This window comes from Oncorhynchus masou, chromosome 24 (assembly GCF_036934945.1).
Source record: "Oncorhynchus masou masou isolate Uvic2021 chromosome 24, UVic_Omas_1.1, whole genome shotgun sequence".
NCBI classification, from domain to species: domain Eukaryota; kingdom Metazoa; phylum Chordata; class Actinopteri; order Salmoniformes; family Salmonidae; genus Oncorhynchus; species Oncorhynchus masou.
This window is the reverse complement of record NC_088235.1, coordinates 14,227,415-14,251,573: the sequence shown is the minus strand read 5'-3', so window position 1 is coordinate 14,251,573 and position 24,159 is coordinate 14,227,415. Positions and strand designations below refer to the sequence as shown.

Here is a 24,159-nt window from a genome sequence, read left to right as displayed (position 1 = left end):
ACAAACCCCGCCCATCTGGCACTCACAAACCCCGCCCATCTGGCACTCACAAACCCCGCCCATCTGGCACTCACAAACCCCGCCCATCTGGCACTCACAAACCCCGCCCATCTGGCACTCACAAACCCCGCCCACCCGGCACTCACAAACCCCGCCCACCCGGCACTCACAAACCCCGCCCACCCGGCACTCACAAACCCCGCCCATCTGGCACTCCTGGAACACTATAAGTATTTTAAAGACTTCAAGTAGTATTTGAACCCAGGTATGTCCAGTATATAAGGAAAACTTATAGCCCTGCTTTACTCTAGCAAGAGGTGCAGAATATAGATCACCATTCAACAATGTGCTGCTGACTAGGGAATCTATACTGTAGCATTGTGCTGATGTCATCTATATTATCACTCAGGCAGCATGCTACTAATGATGGGTGAATAAACGGTATGTTGACCCAAATAACAACAGTCTCTATACATGGATTATCAAAGTGGGTCTCTGGTCTGTAGTAAATAACAATGGTCTCTATAGATGGATTATCAAGGGGGTCCCTGGTCTGTAGTAAATAACAATGGTCTCTATAGATGGATTATCAAAGGGGTCCCTGGTCTGTAGTAAATAACAATGGTCTCTATAGATGGATTATCAAGGGGGTCCCTGGTCTGTAGTAAATTACAACAGTCTCTATACATGGATTATCAAAGTGGGTCTCTGGTCTGTAGTAAATAACAATGGTCTCTATAGATGGATTATCAAGGGGGTCCCTGGTCTGTAGTAAATAACAATGGTCTCTATAGATGGATTATCAAAGTGGGTCTCTGGTCTGTAGTAAATAACAATGGTCTCTATAGATGGATTATCAAGGGGGTCCCTGGTCTGTAGTAAATAACAATGGTCCCTATAGATGAATTATCTATTACCTGAATGCCTCACTGGGCTAATCTAGGACCTGAATGCCTCACTGGGCTAATCTAGGACCTGAATGACTCACTGGGCTAATCTAGGACCTGAATGACTCACTAGGGCTAATCTAGGACCTGAATGACTCACTGGGCTAATCTAGGACCTGAATGACTCACTGGGCTAATCTAGAACCTGAATAACTCACTAGGCTAATCTAGGACTTGGAAAATTTCAGGACTATAGGAATATATCATGGACTACATCCCAAATGGCTCCTTATTCTCTATATAGTGCACTACTTTTGCCCAGGCCCAATAAATAGTAGTGCACTATATACAGTGCGTTCAGAAAATATTTCAGTTTGTTGGGTTACAGCCTGAATTCCAAATGGTTAAAAAAATATATGTAATTCTCAGCCATCTACAAACAATCCTCCATAAAGACAAAGTGAAAACACGTTTTTAGAAATGTTTGCAAATGGATTGAAAATGAAATACAGAAATATCTAATTTAAATAACTATTCACACTCCTGAGTCAATAATTTGAAGAAGCACCTTTGGCAGAAATTACAGCTGAATGTCTTCCTAGGTAAGTCTCTAAAATATTTCCACAACTGGATTGTGCAACATTTGCCCATTCTACAGGCTCTGTCAAATTCATTGTTGATCATTGCCAGACACACATTTTCAGGTCTTGCCATGGATTTTCAAGCCGATTTAAGTCAAAACTGTAACTCGGCCACTCAGGAACATTCACTGTCTTCTTGGTTAGCAACTGCAGTGTAGATTTGGCCTTGTGTTTTAGATGATTTTCCTGCTGAAAGGTGAATTCATCTCACAGTGTCTGGTGGAATCAGACTGAAACAGGTTTTCCTCTAGGATTTTGCCTGTGCTTAGCCCCATTCCATTTATTTTTTATCCTGAACAACTCCCCAGTCCTTAACGATTACAAGCATACCCATAACATGATGCAGCCACCAGTATGCTTGAACATATGGAGAGTGGTATTCAGTAATGGGTTGTATTGATTTGACCCAAACATTTGTATTTAGGACAAAATGTAAATTGCTTTGCCATATTTCTTGCAGTATTACTTTAGTGCCTTGTTGCAAACAGGATGCATGTTTTGGAATATTTTGAATCTGTACAGGCTTCCTTCTTTCCACTCTGTCAATTAGGTTAGTATTGTGGAGTAATTACAATGTTGTTGATCCACCCACAGTTTTCTCCTGTCACAGCCATTAAATGCTGTAACTGTTTTCAAAAGTTACCATTGACTTCATGGTGAAATCCCTGAGGGGATTCCTTCCTGTCCTGCAACTGAGTTCGGAAGGACACCTGTGTCTTTGTAGTGACTGGGTGTATTGATACACCATCCAAAGTGTAATTAATAACTTCACCATGTTCAAAGGGATATTCAATCTCTGCTTTTATTTACACATCTACTAATAGGTACCCACCCTTCTTTGTGAGGCATTGGAAAACCTCACTGGTTTTTGTGGTTGAATCTGTGTTTGAAATTCACTGCTCGACTGAGGGACCTTACAGATAATTGTGTGTGTAGGGTACAGAGATGAGGTAGTCACTCAAAACTCATGAGTTGTATTATGTGACTTGTTAAGCAAATATTTACTCCTGAAAACATATTGACTCAAGAGATTTCATTTTTTTCATTTTTAATTAAATTGTTTAAAAAAGAAATCTAACATAATTCCACTTTGACATTTCCGGGTATTGTTGTTTAGGCCAGTGACAAGAAATCTCAATAATCAATTGTAAGTTCAGGCTGTAACACTACAAAATGTGGAACAAGTAGTATGATTGGGTGATATTATGATACTATAGCATCATATATTGACGATTATTGACAGGCATCGTCGACGGTGACGACATCATGATGTGACAAACAATCGTTTAGTCTATTTGAACTTGACTAGTAAAATAAAGTCTCACAACGCACAGCAGGACAGAACACAACGCACAGCAGGACAGAACACATCAGGACAGAACACAGCAGGACAGAACACATCAGGACAGAACACAGCAGGACAGAACACAGCAGGACAGAACACATCAGGACAGAACACAGCAGGACAGAACACATCAGGACAGAACACATCACAGAGCAGGACAGCACACATCAGGACAGCACACAGCAGGACAGTACACATCAGGACAGAACACAGCAGGACAGAACACAGCAGGACAGCACACAGCAGGACAGTACACATCAGGACAGAACACAGCACACAGCAGGACAGAACACAGCAGGACAGCACACAGCAGGACAGTACACATCAGGACAGAACACAGCACACAGCAGGACAGAACACAGCACACAGCAGGACAGAACACAGCAGGACAGAAAACATCAGGACAGAACCCATCAGGACAGAACCCATCAGGACAGAACACAGCAGGACAGAATACAGCACACAGCAGGACAGAACACAACACACAGCAGGACAGAACACATTAGGACAGAACAATGCACACAGCAGGACAGAACACATCAGGACAGAACACAGCACACAGCAGGACATAACACACCAGGACAAAAAACATCAGGACAGAACACATCAGGACAGTACACAGCAGGACAGTACACATCAGGACAGAACACATCAGGACAGCACACAGCAGGACATAACACATCAGGACAAAAAACATCAGGACAGCACACAGCAGGACAGTACACATCAGGACAGAACACATCAGGACAGAACACAGCAGGACAGTACACATCAGGACAGAACACATCAGGACAGAACACAGCAGGACAGCACACAGCAGGACAGCACATAGCAGGACAGCACACAGCAGGACAGCACACAGCAGGACAGTACACATCAGGACAGAACACATCAGGACAGAACACATCACAGAGCAGGACAGCACACAGTAGGACATTACACATCAGGACAGAACACGTCAGGACAGAACACATCACAGAGCAAGACAGCACACAGCAGGACAGCACACAGCAGGACAGCACACAGTAGGACAGTACACAGCAGGACAGCACACAGCAGGACAGCACACAGCAGGACAGTTCACAGCAGGACAGTACACAGCACAGCAACACAGCAGGACAGTACACAGCAGGACAGCACACAGCAGGACAGTAAAGAGCAGGACAGTACAAAGCAGGACAGCACACAGCAGGACAGTACACAGCAGGACAGCACACAACAGGACAGTACACAGCACAGAAAAACAGCAGGACATTACACAGCACAGCAAAACAGCAGGACAGTACACAGCACAGCAATACAGCACACAGCAGGACAGTACAGAGCACAGCAAGACAGTTCACAGCAGGACAGTACACAGCACAGCAAGACAGTTCACAGCAGGACAGTACACAGCACAGCAAGACAGCACACAGCAGGACAGTACACAGCACAGCAAGACAGCATACTGCAGGACATTAGACAGCAGGACAGCACACATTAGGACAGCAGCACAAAATGTTCAGTCAGAAAATATTGTTTCTCTCTTTCTCTGTCTAATTTGTGGTTTTTAACAGTAAAAGCTTTAAAAAAATCGCTGGAGGATGGAGTGTACATTATAAAAATAAAAATAACAATGTTTTAGGCTGTAGCCTAATGCCCAATGTTTTAGACTACAGCCTAATGCCCAATGTTTTAGTCTACAGCCGAAAACATTGTTATTTATATTTTTATAAAGTACACCTCACCTCCAGCGATTTTTTTATCTTTTACTGTTAAAAATCTCAAGTATAAATACAGTAAAGTACACACACTAAAGGGTAAATAAAATATGTTTTGAGCAAAAAACTGCTAGCTTCAAGGAGTAGGTCTGATGGGAATCCGTGATGCCATCGGCCTCCCCCTGCTTGAAGAACAACTGAGGAGCAATAGAGAACAAAACAGGAAGCCCCCCCCCACCTTTCTGTACTATGTCATGACATACCTGGACCACCTATTGAGATGCGTCTTTTGTTATGTAAATCAGCTGGTACATGAGGTAAAAAGTAGACTGAAGTGTCACTTTAACTATCATAACAGATGGTCAATAACCTATCCTTCTACTAGGTCTATCATAACAGATGGTCAATAACCTATCCTTCTACTAGGTCTATCATAACAGATGGTCAATAACCTATCCTTCTACTAGGTCTATCATAACAGATGGTCAATAACCTATCCTTCTACTAGGTCTATCATAACAGATGGTCAATAACCTATCCTTCTACTAGGTCTATCATAAAAGCTTTGACACATGTTCAAGTTATGAGCAGCAGCTAATTTCCCAAATATTCTAGTTCACGAAGGTGTTGTCCTAAAGATGTTGGGGCTTCAAAAATAACCCGAATGAAAGTGTATCGCCTAAGCCAGCGACTGAATCCAGTTACCTACCCCGGCCCTAAGCCTAGGCATAGGATATTCTCCATCACAGTTTCATAAGAGATAGAAGAATCAATAATATTGTTTGTTCTAAGGCAAATAAAGCAATATTATCCAGTTCTTAAAACGGTAGACTGCTTCTATCCAGCCCGTGATGTAGTCCTATAACCTAGCTCACTACAGTAAGACAGCCTGTTCCTCATCATGATGTAGTCCTATAACCTAGCTCACTACAGTAAGACAGCCTGTTCCTCATCATGATGTAGTCCTATAACCTAGCTCACTACAGTAAGACAGCCTGTTCCTCATCATGATGTAGTCCTATAACCTAGCTCATCTATGTAGTAAGACAGCCTGTTCCTCATCATGATGTAGTCCTATAACCTAGCTCACTACAGTAAGACAGCCTGTTCCTCATCATGATGTAGTCCTATAACCTAGCTCACTACAGTAAGACAGCCTGTTCCTCATCATGATGTAGTCCTATAACCTAGCTCACTACAGTAAGACAGCCTGTTCCTCATCATGATGTAGTCCTATAACCTAGCTCACTACAGTAAGACAGCCTGTTCCTCATCATGATGTAGTCCTATAACCTAGCTCACTACAGTAAGACAGCCTGTTCCTCATCATGATGTAGTCCTATAACCTAGCTCACTACAGTAAGACAGCCTGTTCCTCATCATGATGTAGTCCTATAACCTAGCTCACTACAGTAAGACAGCCTGTTCCTCATCATGATGTAGTCCTATAACCTAGCTCACTACAGTAAGACAGCCTGTTCCTCATCATGATGTGTAGTCCTATAACCTAGCTCACTACAGTAAGACAGCCTGTTCCTCATCATGATGTAGTCCTATAACCTAGCTCACTACAGTAAGACAGCCTGTTCCTCATCATGATGTAGTCCTATAACCTAGCTCACTACAGTAAGACAGCCTGTTCCTCATCATGATGTAGTCCTATAACCTAGCTCACTACAGTAAGACAGCCTGTTCCTCATCATGATGTAGTCCTATAACCTAGCTCACTACAAAGACAGCCTGTTCCTCATCATGATGTAGTCCTATAACCTAGCTCACTACAGTAAGACAGCCTGTTCCTCATCATGATGTAGTCCTATAACCTAGCTCACTACAGTAAGACAGCCTGTTCCTCATCATGATGTAGTCCTATAACCTAGCTCACTACAGTAAGACAGCCTGTTCCTCATCATGATGTAGTCCTATAACCTAGCTCACTACAGTAAGACAGCCTGTTCCTCATCATGATGTAGTCCTATAACCTAGCTCACTACAGTAAGACAGCCTGTTCCTCATCATGATGTAGTCCTATAACCTAGCTCACTACAGTAAGACAGCCTGTTCCTCATCATGATGTAGTCCTATAACCTAGCTCACTACAGTAAGACAGCCTGTTCCTCATCATGATGTAGTCCTATAACCTAGCTCACTACAGTAAGACAGCCTGTTCCTCATCATGATGTAGTCCAATAATCTAGCTCACTACAGTAAGACAGCCTGTTCCTCATCATGATGTAGTCCTATAACCTAGCTCACTACAGTAAGACAGCCTGTTCCTCATCATGATGTAGTCCTATAACCTAGCTCACTACAGTAAGACAGCCTGTTCCTCATCATGATGTAGTCCTATAACCTAGCTCACTACAGTAAGACAGCCTATTCCTCATCATGATGTAGTCCTGGCTCTGGTCAAATTTCAATTAGTCCACGCTTAAAGGGCCAATACGCAGTTGTAACAACAAAACGTCTCCTTGCCCCAGTTTCGGTTAAAAGCTGAAGGATGGGGCTGGAGAAATGCTACCTATTACCTTCTGTTATAAAACTGTTCTTATGAATAACCTTACAGCTCTGTCTTGCTGCCTAAATCTATTTTGTTTGTCTTTTGCAGATGGCCTACATAAATTAATAAATTAACAAACTAATGAATGTGAATAATGTAGATAATTAACATGTTGTAATTAAACAGTCTCAATATGCTCATTCAGAGCAGCCAGTGACAATTCCCTCCATATTGACCTGCTAGTTCAGTCTTAATGACTTCGACTGCGTCCCAAAATGGCACACTATTCCCTGTATAGTGCACTTCTTAAAAAGTAGTGTATTATATAGGGAATAACATGACATTTTGGACGAGTCCTTTATTTCTGCTTCCGCAAGCCTTCTATAGACACAACAAGATACTCTGATACTCTGATACTCACGCATACAACTTGTGTTTTAAATCAAATTACAGCTGAAAATATGTTATTGTAAATTAAAAACAAGCTTTACAGTAAATGAGCTGATACAGTAAATAAAACTCAGAGGGTATTTGAAGGTTCACCCTTGTTTTGTTAGATGTAATGACATGTTAATGACTGGGTGATTGTGTATTGAACAAATCCATGAACAACAATTTCCTTCTTAAATTCCATTTAAGAATCAATCCAAACATGGTGGTCTTGTGATTATAGTCAACTATACAATGAAAGCAAAACATACACTGAACAAAAATATAAATGCAACATGCAATTTCAAAGATTTGACTGAGTCACAGTTCATATAAGGAAATCAGTCAATTTCCTTATATGATAAATGTACTACAGTTAGGCTATTTCCATACTCAAATAAATTAAATAAATGTAGGCTCTAATCTAGGCATTTCACATGATTGGGAATACAGATATGCATATGCTGGTCACAGATAAACTATCTTTACAAAAATTAGGGTGTGGATCAGAAAACCAGTCAGTATCTGGTGTGACCGCCTCATTCACCATAAAATATCTCTTTCACATACAGTTGATCAGGCTGTTGGTTGTGGCCTGTGAAATGTTGTCTGTGAAAAGTTGCAGGATATTGGTGGGAACTGGAACACCCTGTCGTACCAGTCAATCCAGAGAATTCCAAACATGCTCAAAGGGTGACATGTCTGGTGAGTATGCAGGCCATGGAACAACTGGGACATGTTCAGTTCCAGGAATTGTGTACAGATCCTTGCAACATGGGGCCAGGCATTATCATGCTGAAACATGAGGTGATGGCAGTGGATGAATGGCATGACAATGGGCATTAGGAGGTGAGCATTTACCCACTCAAGTCAGTTACGACACCGAACTGCAGTCAGGTCAAGACCTTGGTGAGTATGAAGAGCATGCAGATGAGCTTCCCTGAGACTTTTTTCTAACAGTTTGTGCAGAAATTCTTTGGTTGTGCAAACCCACAGTTTCATCAGCTTTCCAGGGGGCTGGTCTCAGATGATCCCGCAGGTGGGGAAGCCAGATGTGGAGGTTCTGGGCTGGCGTGGTTACACGTGGTCTGTGGTTGTGAGGCCGGTTGGACATACTGCCAAATTCTCTTAAATGACTTGAGGCGGCTTATGGTAGAGAAATCAACATTCAAATCTCTGGAAACATCTCTGGTGGACATTTCTGCAGTCAGCATGCCAATTGCACGCTCCCTCAAAACTTGAGTCATTTGTGGCATTGTGTCGTGTGCAAAACTGCACATTTTAGAGTGGCCCTTTATTGTCCCAAGCACAAGGGATGTGCAATGATCATGGTGTTTAATCAGCTTCTTGATATGCCACACCTATCAGGTGGATGGATTATCTTGGCAAAGAGTAACATGGATGTAAACAAATTTGTGCACAAAATTTGAGAGACATAAGCTTTTTGTGCGTATGGAATATTTCTGGAATCTTTTATTTCAACGTGTGGAAAATGTCAGGGATCTTTTATTTCATCTCATGAGACATGGGACAAACACTTTACATGTTGCATTTATATTTTTGTTCAGTGTACTGTTACAGGTTTTTGTTTTTCCATTTATGTTTTGTGGTTGGACTTTAGCACGTATAGTTCGTTAGCACGTAGGGCGCACCGATTGGTGTTACCTCGTTAGTCAGTATGTGTGACACCTGTGCTGGCCCAGGTGCTATTTAAGAGTGTCTGGCCCAGTGCTATTTAAGAGTGTCTGGCCCAGGTGCTATTTAAGAGTGTCTGGCCCAGGTGCTATTTAAGAGTGTCTGGCCCAGGTGCTATTTAAGAGTGTCTGGCCCAGGTGCTATTTAAGAGTGTCTGGCCCAGGTGCTATTTAAGAGTGTCTGGCCCAGGTGCTATTTAAGAGTGTCTGGCCCAGGTGCTATTTAAGAGTGTCTGGGCCCAGGTGCTATTTAAGAGTGTCTGGCCCAGGTGCTATTTAAGAGTGTCTGGCCCAGTGCTATTTAAGAGTGTATGGCCCAGGTGCTATTTAAGAGTGTCTGGCCCAGTGCTCCAGTTGTCTTAATAGATACAGATGGTTAACACCTTTTGTTGGCTCTCCCTAGTCTGGCTGATTTCCCTGATTTTGTTTCGCGCCACCATTTTGGTTTGCTTCCTGTCTTTAAGTTTGGTGTGGGTTTTTCTTTTGTTTGCCTCTTCTTAGGCAAATTTAGTGGGCACTCATGGTGGCTGTCTGTTACGGTCCAGTTGTTGTTGCTAGTCAACTTTCAGTGGAGTTCCCCATTGAGTGTCTTTCAGAACCCCTCCTAAAACCACACCTGTTTCCTTTTGGTTGTTGTCAGTGACTTTGTTAGTTATGCATTCTGTTTGAGTGACATTATTTTGTTTTCTTGCTGGGGAATGTAACAATACATTTAATTTCAGTTTTATCAGTAGGTCTAATAATAAGGACAGTTCTACTACACAATAGACCAGTCTGTAGTTATGTTATTTTACAATTTGAGGAAGTACTTGTCTCCTGTATGTATGTATTATTTGAGGAATCACCTTTTCTCCTGTAGGTATGTATTAACTTGAGGAAGTACCTTTTCTCCTGTAGGTATGTATTAACTTGAGGAAGTACCTTTTCTCCTGTAGGTATGTATTAACTTGAGGAAGTACCTTTTCTCCTGTAGGTATGTATTAACTTGAGGAAGTACCTTTTCTCCTGTAGGTATGTATTAACTTGAGGAAGTACCTTTTCTCCTGTAGGTATGTATTAACTTGAGGATGTACCTTTTCTCCTGTAGGTATGTATTAACTTGAGGAAGTACCTTTTCTCCTGTAGGTATGTATTAACTTGAGGAAGTACCTTTTCTCCTGTAGGTATGTATTAACTTGAGGAAGTACCTTTTCTCCTGTAGGTATGTATTAACTTGAGGAAGTACCTTTTCTCCTGTAGGTATGTATTAACTTGAGGAAGTACCTTTTCTCCTGTAGGTATGTATTATTTGAGGAAGTACCTTTTCTCCTGTAGGTATGCATCATTTGAGGAAGTATATTTTCTCCTGTAGGTATGTATTAACTTGAGGAAGTACCTTTTCTCCTGTAGGTATGTATTAACTTGAGGAAGTACATTTTCTCCTGTAGGTATGTATTAACTTGAAGTACCTTTTCTCCTGTAGGTATGTATTATTTGAGGAAGTACCTTTTCTCCTGTAGGTATGTATTATTTGAGGAAATACATTTTCTCCTGTAGGTATGCATCATTTGAGGAAGTACCTTTTCTCCTGTAGGTATGTATTAATTTGCACACTACTGTACATGTAATCCTCTGTCCTCCTGTTCTCAGCAGGCATTCACAACCTATTTCCTTCTCTCTCTGAATAGAACAATTAAGTGGATTTGAAAAGTTCCAGCTGCGAGAGGTAATTGAGGATAGAAGCTGGACGATTATTACTTAATGTCTCTCTTTTGTTTCTCTCAGATGGATTCTCCTGTATGAGCCTTTAAGAAGGTTAACATTGGGATGAATCCGAACAGCTTTTAAATCTGCCTCCTGTATTGCTCTTCATTTTTCACAAAGCCAGGTGTCAAGATGTTTTAATCATCCTCTCCCTAGACCCCTGTTAAGGAAGTACAGGTTGAGGCTCTTTATATAATATGATTACAAATGTATAGTTAATATAGGTTTGGAACAATTCCATACATGTTGACATAATCAGGCTGTGTTTTATGGTAGTGTGCATCATAGTTTTGATATCTTCACTATTGTTCTACAATATAGAAAATAGTAAAAATAAAAATCCTGGATTGAGTAGGTGTCAACTTTTGACTGGTACTGTATATACTAAACAAATATAAATGCAACATGTAAAGTGTTGGTCCCATGTTTCATGAGATGAAATAAAAGATCCCGGAAATGTTCCATACACACTAAAAGTTGTCGACATTTGTCTACGGGAAATCCCTCAGTGAGAATTTTTAATTTGCCAAGACAATCAAGAAGCTGAGTAAACAGCATGATCATTGCACCTTGCATTAAGGACAATAAAAGGCCACTCCTAAATGTGCAGTTGTCACACAACACAGTGCCACAGATGCTTTAATTTTGAGGGAATGCGCAATTGGCATGCTGTTGCCAGAGAATTGAATGTTAATTTCTCTACCATAAGCTGCCCCCAACTTCATTTTAGAGAATATGGTAGTATGTCCAACTGACCTCACAACCAGACCACAAGTAATCACACCAGCCCAGGACCTCCACATCCGGCATCATCTGAGACCAGCCACCTGGACAAACTGTGGTTTGCACAACCAAATAACTATTTCATCAGTGCTGGTGGTAAAATATTTCATGCAGGAATGTTTTGGGGATTTCATGGGGCCATAATTACCAACCAGACCTTGAATAGTGTTTTAAATCAGACTTCTCTATTAGTTTTATGTGACAGAAATTCACTTTTTACCTTACGTATAATAAGAATTTGATTATTTTGACAAAATAAAACAAATAGCATACCAAATCTAAGATCCCTTGCTGCATATTTCTCACACTGTGGATGATTCACCTAAATAAGATTCCAAATGTGTTTTAGTTTGAACATGATATCGCTCATATGTGCAATTTCCTACTGATAACCAAATTCATTACATCAACACATTTCTGACGCTTGCATGTATTCTGAAAACTTCACCATTTATTCTCCCATAAATCTGTATTCAAATGAATGTAAAAGCCCCTCGCTATAACACCTGACGACTATATTTTCATGTCAACCATTGAAACGAGTTGGAATGAATGTTGACATCCCATTTGGAGAGGGGCTTTGCCTTCCCTGATGGATGAAGCGAAGCAATATGAGAATAAATTTGATAATAGCATCAAAGTGACACAATGAGTTACAGTATTTCACTGGCGGGAGCAGATGACACACTATAGCAGCTGCATAAAAACACATTTTCAATTTACAAATCATTATGTGCCTAGATCAAGCCCCCGAGCAGCCAATTCAACCACTAGACCGAAGCCATATTAAGGTTTTGCCAAATCCTTCTCCTTTCCCTTTCACTCTTTCATCTATTTTTCTTCCATTCTTTCCCCTTTTCTCTCTGTTTTTACACACACACTTTTTTGTTCCCTCTCTTCTCTTGAAAAAGTTATGTTACATGTCTTATTAGAGCAAATATTTCTTTGGAAGCTGAAGTCGGTTGGTTGAACCAATCCAAAATATATCCTCTGGCCCTGCTCCCTGGGGCAGACACTATCTGTTTCCTCAGACCAGCTTAGAGGGAAGGGGAGAAAGTAATGACTTGTACAATGGTTGCATCCAAAATGGCACCCTATTCCCTATATAGTGTAATACTTTGGACCAGGGCCCTGGTCAAAAGTAGTGCACCGTACAGGGAATACAGTGTTATTTGGGAAGCAGCCGAGGCTGAGCGACATAGGGGTCTAAGAATAAAAGAAGCATCTTCAGTTGGGAATTGGGCCATGCGTGTCCGGCTCTTCTGTTGCTCTCCAGAGTGGCAATACCTCCGAGAGTTCCCCCCTCCCCTGTTTCCACTGGAAAAGGATAAATTGATGATACAGTGAAGAAGACAAATGAAATTAATCTTCCAACCAGCTGACAGGAAGCAGAATTAGATTGGTCCTCTAACAACAACAAAAAAAGCTCAATATAGGTGTCTTGTGTGTATAACATGTCCTAAATGGAGGGTAGCGGAGCAAAACAACAATATTGTGGTGAAATTAAAGAGCCCTAATGAAATAACAGACCAACAGAATGTAGTGGTGAAATTAAAGAGCCCAAATGAAATAACAGAATGTAGTGGTGAAACTAAAGAGCCTAATGAAATAACAGAATGTAGTCGTGAAACTAAAGAGCCTAATGAAATAACAGAATGTAGTGGTGAAACTAAAGAGCCTAATGAAATAACAGAATGTAGTGGTGAAACTAAAGAGCCTAATGAAATAACAGACCAACAGAATGTAGTGGTGAAACTAAAGAGCCTAATGAAATAAGAGAATGCAGTGGTGAAACTAAAGAGCCTAATGAAATAACAGAATGTAGTGGTGAAACTAAAGAGCCTAATGAAATAAGAGAATGTAGTGGTGAAACTAAAGAGCCTAATGAAATAACAGAATGTAGTGGTGAAACTAAAGAGCCCAATGAAATAACAGAATGTAGTGGTGAAACTAAAGAGCCTAATGAAATAAGAGAATGTAGTGGTGAAACTAAAGAGCCTAATGAAATAACAGACCAACAGAATGTAGTGGTGAAACTAAAGAGCCTAATGAAATAACAGAATGTAGTGGTGAAACTAAAGAGCCTAATGAAATAACAGAATGTAGTGGTGAAACTAAAGAGCCTAATGAAATAACAGAATGTAGTGGTGAAACTAAAGAGCCTAATGAAATAACAGAATATAGTGGTGAAACTAAAGAGCCTAATGAAATAACAGACCAACAGAATGTAGTGGTGAAACTAAAGAGCCTAATGAAATAACAGACCAACAGAATGTAGTGGTGAAACTAAAGAGCCTAATGAAATAACAGAATGTAGTGGTGAAACTAAAGAGCCCAATGAAATAACAGAATGTAGTGGTGAAACTAAAGAGCCTAATGAAATAACATAATGTAGTGGTGAAACTAAAGAGCCTAATGAAATAACAGAATGTAGTGGTGAAACTAAAGAGCCCAATGAAATAACAGACCAACAGAATGTAGTGGTGAAACTAAAGAGCCTAATGAAATAACAGAATGTAGTGGTGAAACTAAAGAGCCTAATGAAATAACAGAATGTAGTGGTGAAACTAAAGAGCCTAATGAAATAACAGAATGTAGTGGTGAAACTAAAGAGCCTAATGAAATAACAGACCAACAGAATGCAGACACAGTTGAAGACAGATTACCTTTAGATTAAAACAAGTACTTTGGATTTATCTCCTGTTACCACTCTTGAAACATTATATCAAAGGGTGTGTACAAGTGCTGTGTGTACAATACGATTAATTAAAATGATCACCCATTGTGTTGCAGACAGTTTCTCTTTAAGGTTTGTTTTAGCCAGTTCCAGCATCAGACAATCACGAAGCAGCCAGCTAGACCCACCATGGTCCTGATATCACGAAGCAGCCATCTAGGCCCACCATGGTTCTGATATCATGAAGCAGCCATCTAGGCCCACCATGGTCCTGATATCACGAAGCAGCCAGCTAGGCCCACCATGGTTCTGATATCACGAAGCAGCCAGCTAGGCCCACCATGGTTCTGATATCACAAAGCAGCCAGCTAGGCCCACCATGGTTCTGATATCACGAAGCAGCCAGCTAGGCCCACCATGGTTCTGATATCATGAAGCAGCCATCTAGACCCACCATGGTCCTGATATCGTGAAGCATTCAGCTAGACGCACTATGGTCCTGATATCATGAAGCATCCAGCTAGACACACCATGGTCCTGCTAAGCTGAAGCCCTCTCACATTGATCTCTTTGTCACCGAGGGGTAAAGGAGTCCTACGGTGGCCCTAACGGGGAAAGTAGCTTTTAGAATTGTGGTTAAAATGGGTTAAAATGAAATCATCTTTACCTGCGTTTCCAGGGCGACAGACACACTTGAAGCCTCCAGGTTCGTTGATACAGACGGCCTCGTGAAGGCAAGGTGAAACTTCACACTCATTAATATCCAGGTCACACAAGGTGCCAAAATATCCAGCTGGGCAATTACAGTGGAACCTAGACAGTAACAAGAACAACTATTAGTGATGGGATGACAATGATTATAGGAAGCTGAATAGTTCAGGCAGTATTAAAAAGAACAACAACATTTAGAGGTGGAATGACAATATTATACTACTGTATTTAACTGTATTCACAGGAACACAACACCCATAGGATGACCAATCACAACCCCCATAGGATGACCAATCACAACCCCCATAGGGTGACCAATCACAACCCCCATAGGATGACCAATCACAACCCCCATAGGGTGACCAATCACAACCTCCATAGGGTGACCAATCACAACCCCCATAGGGTGACCAATCACAACCCCCATAGGATGACCAAACACAACCCCCATAGGATGACCAATCACAACACCCATAGGATGACCAATCACAACCCCCATAGGATGACCAATCACAACCCCCATAGGATGACCAATCACAACCCCCATAGGATGACCAATCACAACCCCCATAGGATCCCCAAACACAACACCCATAGGGTGACCAATCACAACCCCCATAGGGTGACCAATCACAACCCCCATAGGATGACCAATCACAACCCCCATAGGATCCCCAAACACAACACCCATAGGATGACCAATCACAACCCTATAGGATGACCAATCACAACACCCATAGGATGACCAATCACAACCCTATAGGGTGACCAATCACAACCCCCATAGGGTGACCAATCACAACCCCATAGGATGACCAATCACAACCCCCATAGGATGACCAATCACAACCACCATAGGATGACCAAACACAACACCCATAGGGTGACCAATCACAACCCCCATAGGGTGACCAATCACAACCCCCATAGGGTGACCAATCACAACCCCATAGGATGACCAATCACAACCCCATAGGATGACCAATCACAACCCCCATAGGATGACCAAACACAACCCCATAGGATGACCAAACACAACACTCATAGGATGACCAAACACAACCCCATAGGATGACCAATCACAACCCCATAGGATGACCAATCACAACCCCATAGGATGACCAATCACAACCCCATAGGATGACCAATCACAACCCCCATAGGATGACCAATCACAACCCCCATAGGATGACCAAACACAACCCCATAGGATGACCAAACACAACACCCATAGGGTGACCAATCACAACACCCATAGGATGACCAATCACAACCCCCATAGGATGACCAATCACAACACCCATAGGATGACCAATCACAACCCCCATAGGATGACCAAACAAAACCCCATAGGATGACCAAACACAACACCCATAGGATGACCAAACACAACCCCATAGGATGACCAATCACAACCCCATAGGATGACCAATCACAACCCCATAGGATGACCAATCACAACCCCATAGGATGACCAAACACAACCCCCATAGGGTGACCAATCACAACCCCCATAGGGTGACCAAACACAACACTCATAGGGTGACCAAACACAACCCCATAGGATGACCAATCACAACCCCATAGGATGACCAATCACAACCCCATAGGATGACCAATCACAACCCCATAGGATGACCAATCACAACCCCCATAGGATGACCAATCACAACCCCCATAGGATGACCAAACACAACCCCATAGGATGACCAAACACAACACCCATAGGGTGACCAAACACAACCCCCATAGGGTGACCAATCACAACCCCCATAGGGTGACCAAACACAACACCCATAGGGTGACCAAACACAACACCCATAGGATGACCAATCACAACCCCCATAGGATGACCAAACACAACACCCATAGGGTGACCAATCACAACCCCCATAGGATGACCAATCACAACCCCCATAGGGTGACCAATCACAACCCCCATAGGATGACCAAACAGAACACCCATAGGATGACCAAACACAACACCCATAGGGTGACCAAACACAACACCCATAGGGTGACCAAACAGAACACCCATAGGATGACCAAACAGAACCCCCATAGGGTGACCAAACACAACACCCATAGGGTGACCAATCACAACACCCATAGGGTGACCAAACACAACACCCATAGGATGACCAAACACAACACCCATAGGATGACCAAACACAACACCCATAGGATGACCAAACACAACACCCATAGGATGACCAATCACAACCCCCATAGGGTGACCAAACACAACACACATAGGATGACCAAACAACACCCATAGGATGACCAAACAACACCCATAGGATGACCAAACAACACCCATAGGATGACCAAACAACACCCATAGGATGACCAAACACAACACCCATAGGATGACCAAACACAACACCCATAGGGTGACCAAACACAACACCCATAGGATGACCAAACAACACCCATAGGATGACCAAACACAACCCCCATAGGGTGACCAAACAGAACACCCATAGGATGACCAAACAGAACACCCATAGGATGACCAAACAGAACACCCATAGGATGACCAATCACAACCCCCATAGGGTGACCAAACACAACACACATAGGATGACCAAACAACACCCATAGGATGACCAAATAACACCCATAGGATGACCAAACAACACCCATAGGATGACCAAACAACACCCATAGGATGACCAAACACAACACCCATAGGGTGACCAAACACAACACCCATAGGATGACCAAACAACACCCATAGGATGACCAAACACAACCCCCATAGGGTGACCAAACAGAACACCCATAGGATGACCAAACAGAACACCCATAGGGTGACCAAACAGAACACCCATAGGATGACCAAACAGAACACCCATAGGGTGACCAAACAGAACACCCATAGGATGACCAAACAGAACACCCATAGGATGACCAAACAGAACACCCATAGGATGACCAAACAGAACACCCATAGGATGACCAAACAGAACACCCATAGGGTGACCAAACAGAACACCCATAGGATGACCAAACAGAACACCCATAGGATGACCAAACAGAACACCCATAGGATGACCAAACAGAACACCCATAGGGTGACCAAACAGAACACCCATAGGATGACCAAACAGAACACCCATAGGATGACCAAACAGAACACCCATAGGATGACCAAACAGAACACCCATAGGGTGACCAAACAGAACACCCATAGGATGACCAAACAGAACACCCATAGGATGACCAAACAGAACACCCATAGGGTGACCAAACAGAACACCCATAGGGTGACCAAACAGAACACCCATAGGACGACCAAACAGAACACCCATAGGGTGACCAAACACAACCCCATAGGATGACCAAACAACACCCATAGGATGACCAAACAGAACACCCATAGGATGACCAAACACAACCCCATAGGATGACCAAACACAACCCCCATAGGATGACCAAACACAACCCCCATAGGATGACCAAACACAACACCCATAGGATGACCAAACACAACCCCATAGGATGACCAAACACAACACCCATAGGGTGACCAAACACAACCCCCATAGGGTGACCAAACAGAACACCCATAGGATGACCAAACACAACCCCATAGGATGACCAAACAACACCCATAGGATGACCAAACAGGACACCCATAGGATGACCAAACACAACCCCCATAGGATGACCAAACACAACACCCATAGGGTGACCAAACACAACACCCATAGGATGACCAAACAACACCCATAGGATGACCAAACACAACACCCATAGGGTGACCAAACACTTACCCAAAATGGCTAGAGAAGATTTTTTAATGTAGCACTCAAGTGAAGAGTGTGTATAATTGATATAAGTGATGTAGTATCCTAAGTCATTCTGTATTAAGTGCCCTCCTGTCCATTTGAAATGTTACGGTTGTTTTCATATTGGCATTATTGATAGTAGAGAACACTGCCAATTCCTTTGATGTTTTCTCCATCTACCCTCCTTTCTCCATCTACTTTATGCCTGTTTTCTCCATCTAACCTCCTATGATTTTATGCCTGTTTTCTCCATCTATCCTCCTATGATTTTATGCCTGTTTTCTCCATCTATCCTCCTATGACTTTATGCCTGTTTTCTTCACCTATCCTCCTATGACTTGATGCCTGTTTTCTCCATCCATCCTCCTATGACTTTAGGCCCTAACAGGGAACAAACAGCCTGTCATTAAATGACAGCAGCTTTACAGGAAGCCCTTACTTCTGCACTTAGAATACATTATAAACCTTCCATCATCAGCTCCTTAAAACCAACCACCACAACAACAGTACTATGAGATGCTGGATCTCACTGCTATAGGGGACAACACTACAGCTCACTGCTATAGGGGACAACACTACAGCTCACTGCTATAGGGGACAACACTACAGCTCACTGCTATAGGGGACAACACTACAACTCACTGCTATAGGGGACAACACTACAGCTCACTGCTATAGGGGACAACACTACAGCTCACTGCTATAGGGGACAACACTACAGCTCACTGCTATAGGGGACAACACTACAGCTCACTGCTATAGGGGACAACACGACAGCTCTATAAGGAACACCACTACAGCTCGCTGCTATAGGGGACAACACTACAGCTCACTGCTATAGGGGACAACACTACAGCTCACTGCTATAGGGGACAACACGACAGCTCTATAGGGAACACCACTACAGCTCGCTGCTATAGGGGACAACGCTACAGATCACTGCTATAGGGGACAACACTACAGCTCACTGCTATAGGGGACAATGCTACAGATCACTGCTATAGGGGACAACACTACAGATCACTGCTATAGGGGACAACACTACATATCACTGCTATAGGGGACAACGCTACAGATCACTGCTATAGGGGACAACACTACAGATCACTGCTATAGGGGACAGCACTACAGCTCACTGCTATAGGGGACAACACTACAGCTCTATTGGGAACACCACTGCAGCTCACTGCTACAGGGGACAACTCTACAACTCACTGCTACAGGGGACACCACTACAGCTCACTGCTATAGGAGACCACTAAAGATCACTGCTGTAGGGGACAACACTACAGCTCACTGCTATAGGGAGCACCACTACAGCTCACTGCTATAGGGGACAACACTACAGCTCACTGCTATAGGGGACAACACTACAGCTCACTGCTATAGGGGACAGCAGTACAGCTCACTGCTATAGGGGACAGCAGTACAGCTCACTGCTATAGGGGACAGCACTACAGCTCACTGCTATAGGGAGCACCACTACAGCTCACTGCTATAGGGGACAACACTACAGCTCACTGCTATAGGGGACAACACTACAACTCACTGCTATAGGGGACAACACTACAGCTCACTGCTATAGGGGACAACACGACAGCTCTATAAGGAACACCACTACAGCTCGCTGCTATAGGGGACAACACTACAGCTCACTGCTATAGGGGACAACACTACAGCTCACTGCTATAGGGGACAACACTACAGCTCACTGCTATAGGGGACAACACGACAGCTCTATAGGGAACACCACTACAGCTCACTGCTATAGGGGACAACGCTACAGATCACTGCTATAGGGGACAACACTACAGCTCACTGCTATAGGGGACAATGCTACAGATCACTGCTATAGGGGACAACACTACAGATCACTGCTATAGGGGACAACACTACATATCACTGCTATAGGGGACAACGCTACAGATCACTGCTATAGGGGACAACACTACAGCACTGCTCAGCACTACAGCTCACTGCTATAGGGGACAACACTACAGCTCTATTGGGAACACCACTGCAGCTCACTGCTACAGGGGACACCACTACAGCTCACTGCTATAGGAGACCACTAAAGATCACTGCTGTAGGGGACAACACTACAGCTCACTGCTATAGGGAGCACCACTACAGCTCACTGCTATAGGGGACAACACTACAGCTCTATTGGGAACACCACTGCAGCTCACTGCTACAGGGGACAACTCTACAGCTCACTGCTATAGGGAGCACCACTACAGCTCACTGCTATAGGGGACAACACTACAGCTCACTGCTATAGGGGACAACACTACAGCTCACTGCTATAGGGGACAGCAGTACAGCTCACTGCTATAGGGGACAGCAGTACAGCTCACTGCTATAGGGGACAGCACTACAGCTCACTGCTATAGGGACACCACTACAGCTCACTGCTATAGGGGACAACACTACAGCTCACTGCTATAGGGGACAACACTACAACTCACTGCTATAGGGGACAACACTACAGCTCACTGCTATAGGGGACAACACGACAGCTCTATAAGGAACACCACTACAGCTCGCTGCTATAGGGGACAACACTACAGCTCACTGCTATAGGGGACAACACTACAGCTCACTGCTATAGGGGACAACACTACAGCTCACTGCTATAGGGGACAACACGACAGCTCTATAGGGAACACCACTACAGCTCGCTGCTATAGGGGACAACGCTACAGATCACTGCTATAGGGGACAACACTACAGCTCACTGCTATAGGGGACAATGCTACAGATCACTGCTATAGGGGACAACACTACAGATCACTGCTATAGGGGACAACACTACATATCACTGCTATAGGGGACAACGCTACAGATCACTGCTATAGGGGACAACACTACAGATCACTGCTATAGGGGACAGCACTACAGCTCACTGCTATAGGGGACAACACTACAGCTCTATTGGGAACACCACTGCAGCTCACTGCTACAGGGGACACCACTACAGCTCACTGCTATAGGAGACCACTAAAGATCACTGCTGTAGGGGACAACACTACAGCTCACTGCTATAGGGAGCACCACTACAGCTCACTGCTATAGGGGACAACACTACAGCTCACTGCTATAGGGGACAACACTACAGCTCACTGCTATAGGGGACAGCACTACAGCTCACTGCTATAGGGGACAACACTACAGCTCACTGCTATAGGGGACAGCACTACAGCTCACTGCTATAGGGAGCACCACTACAGCTCACTGCTATAGGGGACAACACTACAGCTCACTGCTATAGGGGACAACACTACAGCTCACTGCTATAGGGGACAGCACTACAGCTCACTGCTATAGGGAGCACCACTACAGCTCACTGCTATAGGGGACAACACTACAGCTCACTGCTATAGGGGACAGCACTACAGCTCACTGCTATAGGGGACAGCACTACAGCTCACTGCTATAGGGAGCACCACTACAGCTCACTGCTATAGGGGACAACACTACAGCTCACTGCTATAGGGGACAACACTACAGCTCACTGCTATAGGGGGCAACACTACAACTCACTGCTATAGGGGACAGCACTCTTAATGTACCCTATACAGACAGATCTCCATGTACAGTAGATGGATGGTTTGAGCAGCAGAGTAAATAGAGGAACAGCTTGTCTGGACTCTACTGACTATAAAGGGAGTGGGGGGCCATGTGGGATGCATCCAGGGTCTGCTTTCACCAGAGAGTCGTTACAGGGGGGTGGACACACCTTATCTGAACTCCCAGAACTGCCAAGTCAGGGGATCGCTATGAGCAGTGCATGCTGGGTCGCCATGGGAGCAGGTATCATGACAGGAGACAAACTGGAGACAAACCATTTAGGACTTAAATTGGCCCTGGGACTTCTCTGCCCATCTGTCGGACTACAGCCTCCTACTACAAACCCCAGGACTCCCATTAAAGACAGTGGAGGGAGGGAGAGAGAGAGGGAGAGGGTGAAGAGCGAGAGAGAGGGAGAGAGAGCAAGAGGGGGGTGAAGAGAGAGAGAGAGAGAGAGAGCAAAAGGGGGGGTGAAGAGAGGGAGAAAGAGAAGGAGAAAGGGAGAGAGAGAGAGAGCAAGAGGGGGGTGAAGAGAAAGAGAGAGAGAGAGAGAGAGAGAGAGAGAGAGAGAGAGAGAGAGAGAGGAGAGAGGGAGGGAGAAAGAGAAGGAGAGAGATGAAGGGTGGAGAGAGAAAAAAGATAGAGAGAGAGAAGGCGAGAGGGGGGCTGAATAGAGAGAGAGAGGGAGAAAGTGAAGGAGAAAGATGAAGAGAGAAGAGTGGAGAGAGAGAAAGAGAGAGAGAGAGAGAGAGCTACCTCGAGAAGAAGAAGCCTACCCCGTGGAGGAAAGGAAACCCAATCTAGAGTCATGATGTGTTCCTGCTGAATGCACTCTGCTGTCTTTAGTATGGCAGCTTAACTATGTCAAGGATGAAGAAAGGCCTGTTATATAAGACTGCTGCTGCCTCCCAAATGATGCATTACACATTGCACTTCACCCTGTAATGGTCAAAAGTAGTGTACTATGTAGGGAATAGGGTGCCATTTGGGAAGCAGTCCGGACCGCTTCGAAGAATAACCCCGCTAGGTTTAACATAGCTACCTCATGGGGCTCATTTTAAACTTGTTTTGTTCAAAAACAAATACTTCAGAGAGATAGGATGCGTTCCAAATGTAACCTTATTCCGTCTATAGTGCACTACTTTTGACCAGGGCCCATAGGGCTTATAGCGCACTATACAGCGCATATACAGGGGATAGGGTTCCATTTGGGATACAGGTAAACAAATGAGATAAAGACGGTGTTAGCTAGCTCACTAAGGCTTCAATGATTAATTTAGTGATAGCTTAAATGACCAGGTAAGGTAACGGGGTAAGGTACATATTAAAGTGAATATTGTCCTGGTACTGTAGATACCAACCTGTTAATCTGGTCTTGGCAAATGCCTCCATTTTGGCAGGGTCTGGAGGCACACTCGTTGATGTCTTCCTCACAGTGTCGGCCAGAAAACCCAGGCTCACAGTCACAGCTGAAAACAAAGGCAATCATTAATATTGATTTCCTCTCTTGCATACAAAATAGAAAATCCATTTGTTTACTCGTAGTGGCACGTGTGAGGAAGGAAAGAGGGATGAAATAACAGATCAATGAAGAGGACTTTATCGGATATTAATTACACATCGGATCTGGATTGATCGGGACCTTTTAGTTTGTGACTGTTGAACTAAACGTTAAACTAAGCTGT

At 43.6% G+C, this 24,159-nt stretch overlaps 1 protein-coding gene across 1 annotated transcript in view; it reads right to left on the bottom strand.

The window, feature by feature from the left end:
- eys (eyes shut homolog) overlaps positions 1-24,159 on the bottom strand; it is a 275,926-nt gene that overhangs the window by 49,304 nt on the left and 202,463 nt on the right. The window contains exons 25-26 of the mRNA XM_064936327.1: positions 23,836-23,943; positions 15,067-15,212 (exon numbers count right to left, since the gene is read on the bottom strand). Coding sequence (XP_064792399.1) covers positions 15,067-15,212; positions 23,836-23,943 — 254 coding nt within the window. The remainder of the gene's footprint in view (positions 1-15,066; positions 15,213-23,835; positions 23,944-24,159) is intronic.